Source organism: Littorina saxatilis, linkage group LG8, assembly GCF_037325665.1.
Source record: "Littorina saxatilis isolate snail1 linkage group LG8, US_GU_Lsax_2.0, whole genome shotgun sequence".
Classification (NCBI taxonomy): Eukaryota; Metazoa; Mollusca; class Gastropoda; order Littorinimorpha; family Littorinidae; genus Littorina; species Littorina saxatilis.
Genome location: NC_090252.1, coordinates 19443425 through 19448954, shown reverse-complemented (window position 1 = coordinate 19448954; position 5530 = coordinate 19443425). Strand labels below are relative to the sequence as shown.

The window sequence follows — 5530 nt, the reverse complement described above, 5'->3', positions numbered from 1 at the left end:
GATTGCTACCAGCTTGTATTTATAATTACCTGCATAGTATGCATTTGATTTTATGAATAACCACATATGTATGCTCTTCATGCCTCATCTTCATCATCATCATCATCATCATCATCATCATCATCATCATCATCATCATCATCATCGTCATCTTTATTATCACGTTTTCCGACCACCTTTTGTTGGTTAACTTTTTAAATTTTTAATGTTTAATTTTTTTAATTATATAACTGTGTCTATGCGTTACAAGGACAGATTGTAAGAAAAGGCGTAGCCTTAAATCTTAATCCTTGTTAAATAAAGTTCAATTCAATTCAATTCTCTCTCTCTCTCTCTCTCTCTCTCTCTCTCTCTCTCTCTCTCTCTCTCTCTCTCTCTCTCTCTCTCTCTCTCTCTCTCTCTCTCTCTCTTGCAATGGTTTGTGTCAGCTTGTTCGCGATGTGTTAGTAGGTTTTATAAATGCACCTGAATTATCGTGCCTGAGCATTGTTAGCCCTTTCATTTTAGAATGTTTATAGTTTCCAAAATGGACAATTATATACCAAACATTCACTGATTCAGCCATAATTATTATCACAAGGTCTCTGTCCGTGTGTCTATCACACTTTTGAGTTTTTATTTTAAATGCTATATCCCATTATATATTAAATACTCACGGGAGTAATAGCCACTAGTGTCCCCTTATCCGGGATTAAGTGCCCTTTTTTAATTGCTCGGGTGTCAGCCCGGTTCAACTCAAAGTTAGTTTGAATGTGGACACATGTCTGTGCATGATTCTGGTGCCAAAGTTTAGACGAACAGCTTGATGTTACTACTTGTATTTTTATTTGAGATGACTCACACGTGTACACGTAATACCCCATAGATCCACACAGTGTCTTCTGTTCTCCCTCAGAGTTGCTGAGCAAGAGCGAGTCAGCCACGCACCATTTTCCAGAAGCTATTGGTGAAAGAGCCATTTGGTGAATTTCCACGACTGTCCTGTTTAATCACAAACGCAATTGAATTTAATGTTCGAAGACACATACAGACACACTTTAAACTGACAATGGACGAGTTGGGCTCCCCGAACTGTGCGTCACTGCGTCCTATACGTAATGGAACCAAACAAGATGCATTATTTGAGGTTGGTCCCCGACGCACTTACCATACAAAGTACGGGTCCAAGGACGCACTGAATTGGCCGTGTCATGCGTATTGTCGGTGCTTATTTTCAGACTAACATCTTCTGCCACGTACACTTTCTAGAATTAATAGGTTGCGCTGCTGCGGAAATGTGCCGCGTATGCATGTCCAACAATTTCAGCTAACATAAACAAAGAAGCAAGTCAGTGGATACATATTGGTTGCACCCATAGTGTGGTTAGTGCACTCTTTTAGTACAACACATATTTCCACACTAGAACCACTGTGATAAGCAGCTCATATTAAGTGGACATCTTGCTGACTTGCCGAGAGTATTTTAGTATACTGAGAGAGAAATAGGGTGAGAGAGGGAGAGAGAGAGAGGGACAGAGAGAGGGGGGGGGAGGTGCGACCAACATATGGACAGAGACAAGGAGACAGACAGACAGAGAAGGAGAGCATACAAAGTCATCCTCACAATAAAAGATAAAGATGAAACAGAAAAAGATGTACAAATCGTACAACGCTGGCAACAACCAATAACTCTATACCATGATAGTACAGGAAAAAGAAAGAAAGTACTGATGAAATACATACGTCCCATCCACCTCAGTAGGGACCATCCACTGACAGATATAAGCAGAGCCAGGCGCAGTGTAATCCAGAGGGTAGTTGGGGCTGTGTATGAAAGTATCAGCTTCCAACACTGTCGAACCACACACTACAAGGCAGAAAAACCTTCTTTTTTTTATAAATGGTTTAGGAACGTGAACGAAATATCGTCACGCTCAAAAGAACAATACCTATCTCAGTGTTAGGCATTTCTGTAGTGAAACTACAGGGGAAGCTACTGGAAGGGTATCTATCACATGTTAAAGAGTACAAACTCTCAGACCATCGGAAACCATTGCCACGGTAACCTAAGCAAAATTGCCGATCTCGTTTCTTGAGTTGGGCACTTTTTCTTTATGATACAGGAAGACTTGTTTTGAGAATGTAAACGTATGCAAAAGCTATTTGTGGGTTGTTATGCTGTTGTTCTGATTGAAAATGTTGCTGCCAGCTCTTTATCTCACGTTTATCCAGCTGTCACTGAGCGTGACGATATTTTCGTCCAAACCATGCGGGATATCACAATAATATGTAGAATACATCAACCTGAACCCAGAAGTAAAACCCCGGTGTCATTAATGAACAGAATCAAACATTTCAGTTTTAATTAGAGCAAATGCCGTCGTTGGATTGTGTATGTCTTTTATTGGAAAATGGTTATGAGTTTAGGCACCAGAACGTCTGTTTAGATATTTCTCTTACATGGTATTTCGGTAGACTATAAAGTACTGGAGGTGAATATGTTTGACAAGAGAGACAAAAACAGACTTACACACTGGTGTGTTGAATTGCTGCAAGCAAAAAATATGATTAAACAATAGAATCGTTTATGTAAAAAACAAAGAACAACATAACAACAAAAAAAGGGAAATTTGGAGACATTTGCAGTTAAAGGCAGTGTTGGGGACGGGAACAAGATGGGCAGTTAGAGTCAACACTTTACACAGTGGAACAGTAAATATAAAAACAAAAAGACTGCCGATGTTTCCAAATTCAGAATAAAACAAGTCGCGTAAGGCGAAATTACTACATTTAGTCAAGCTGTCGAACTCACGGAATGAAACTGAACGCACTGTATCTTTTTCACCAATACAGTACAGCTTCGTCGATCCCCGCGAGAAGGAAATCGCTCACCTCCCACGTGCAAAACGCAGTGATATGCACACGCCAGAATAGCGCGGTAGCGTATTGTGCTAAGCAGGAAATCGCGCTTTTCTGTATTCGTGTTAACTTTCTGAGCTTGTTTTGAATACAACCTATCATATCTATATGATTTTGGAATCAGGAAACGATAAAGAATAAGATAAAATCATTTTTGGATCGATTTCTTAAAATTTAATCGTAAGACTAATTAATATATTTTCGTTAATTGTGATCCCATTTTAAGAGTAAACATGACATATGTATATAATTTTAGATTCAGAATGTGATGAGGAATACGATGCAATCAATTTTAAATCTGTTTGCGAAAAATCGATTTTAATGACAACTTTAATGAGCAAACTCAATAATTAATTTGTTAGCCTCCAAGCTGAAATGCAATACCAAAGTCCAGGCGTCGTCGAAGATTACTTGACCAAATATTCAACCAATTTGGTTTAAAAATGAGAGCGTGACAGTGCCGCCACAACTTTCACGAAAAGCCGGATATGACGTCATCAGACATTAAATTTTATCAAAAAAATGAAAAAAACGTCTGGGGATATCACACCCAGGAACTCCCATGTAAACTTTCATGAAGATCGGTTTAGTAGTTTTCTCTAAATCGCTCTACATACACACACATACACACACACACACACACACACACACACACACACACACACACACACACACACACAAACACACACACAAACACACCACACCCTCGTCTCGATTCCCCCCTCTACGTTAAAACATTTAGTCAAAACTTGACTAAATGTAAAAAAACAACAAGTCGCGTAAGGCGAAATTACTACTTTTAGTCAAGCTGTCGAACTCACAGAATGAAACTGAACGCAATGCAATTTTTCAGCAAGACCGTATACTCGTAGCATCGTCAGTCCACCGCTCATGGCAAAGGCAGTGAAATTGACAAGAAGAGCGGGGTAGTAGTTGCGCTGAGAAGGATAGCACGCTTTTCTGTACCTCTCTTCGTTTTAACTTTCTGAGCGTGTTTTTAATCCAAACATATCATATCTATATGTTTTTGGAATCACGAACCGACAAGGAATAAGATGAAAGTGTTTTTAAATTGATTTCGACAATTTAATTTTGATTATAATTTTATATCTTTAATTTTCAGAGCTTGTTTTAAATCCAAATATAACATATTTATATGGTTTTGGAATCACAAAATGATGAAGAATAAGATGAACGTTAATTTGGATCCATTTATAAAAAAAAAATTGTTTTACAATTTTCAGATTTTTAATGACCAAAGTCATTAATTAATTTTTAAGCCACCAAGCTAAAATGCAATACCGAAGTCCGGCCTTCGTCGAAGATTGCTAGACCAACATTTCAATCAATTTGATTGAAAAACGAGGGTGTGACAGTGCCTCCTCAACTTTTACAAAAAAGCCGGATATGACGTCATCAAATGTATTTATCGAAAAAAAAGAAAAAACGTCCGGGGATATCATTCCCAGGAACTATCATGTCAAATTTCATAAAGATCCGTACAGTAGTTTGGTCTGAATCGCTCTACACGCACGCACACACACACACACACACACACACACACAACACACACACACACACATACACCACGACCCTCGTTTCGATTCCCCCTCTATGTTAAAGCATATAGTCAAAACTTGACTAAATGTAAAAAAACAAGGTAGGTTTGTTGGAACGTTTGTTATTGACAAAACATTCGTTCAAACTAAGTTATTGTTACATATTGTTTGTCTGAGCACTTTAAAGACCGTTTGGTCAATATATTTCTGAATGTAACGTATTCTTTTGTCAATAACAAACGTTCCAACAACCTACCTTTCTTGTTTTTTGACAGTAAAACAGTAATTATGCAAAGCCGATCCTCTGTGTGGGGGAAGAATGGAGGTGAACGGAGTCAGGTGTAATAGGCGTGGGGCTTACATGTATGCATGTATTGACACATGAGGGTGTGTGCACGTGTGCATACGTCTTTCTGATTAAGCTTAAAATGTACCAGGAAAAAACCATGAAGGCACGCATTTCTTAACTTCATCATAGTTCTATTCCTAAGTGAATGGCACTTCATGAAAGAAAACTACATCCTAACCTGGGCATACTCCGGGTAGATGGCACCATCCCAACCAATACCACCGTATTTACTGTCTGTTTGGGAACTGACGCTTAACTCGCCATATGGTACGCCAAACCATGTTTCTGGCACTGTATAAGTGACGATGAGAATATAAAATGACTGAAAGAATTAGGGGACAAGAGGTGAACAGGTTTCAAAAGAGAAAGTCAAGTACACATATATCTGTTGAAGAGGAGACAGGCAATGACACATGCATTTCCATGTTGCTGTTTATACCTCTATACATTGAATGCAACTTGTCAAATGAAAACACACACACACGAACACACACACACACACACACACACACACACACACACAAACACACACACACACAGGGGCACACTACACACACACACACACGAACACACACACACACACACCCACACATACACACACACATACACACACACACACACATACACAAACACAACTAACACATACATAAACACACACACACACACACACATGCACACACACACACACACACTAACACATACGCACACACCCACACCCACGCCC

General features: G+C 39.0%; 1 protein-coding gene across 1 annotated transcript in view; it reads right to left on the bottom strand.

The window, feature by feature from the left end:
- Positions 1-915: 915 nt before the first annotated feature.
- Positions 916-5530, bottom strand: part of LOC138974207 (uncharacterized) — a 20161-nt gene continuing 15546 nt past the window's right edge. The window contains exons 9-10 of the mRNA XM_070346925.1: positions 4985-5128; positions 916-981 (exon numbers count right to left, since the gene is read on the bottom strand). Coding sequence (XP_070203026.1) covers positions 916-981; positions 4985-5128 — 210 coding nt within the window. The remainder of the gene's footprint in view (positions 982-4984; positions 5129-5530) is intronic.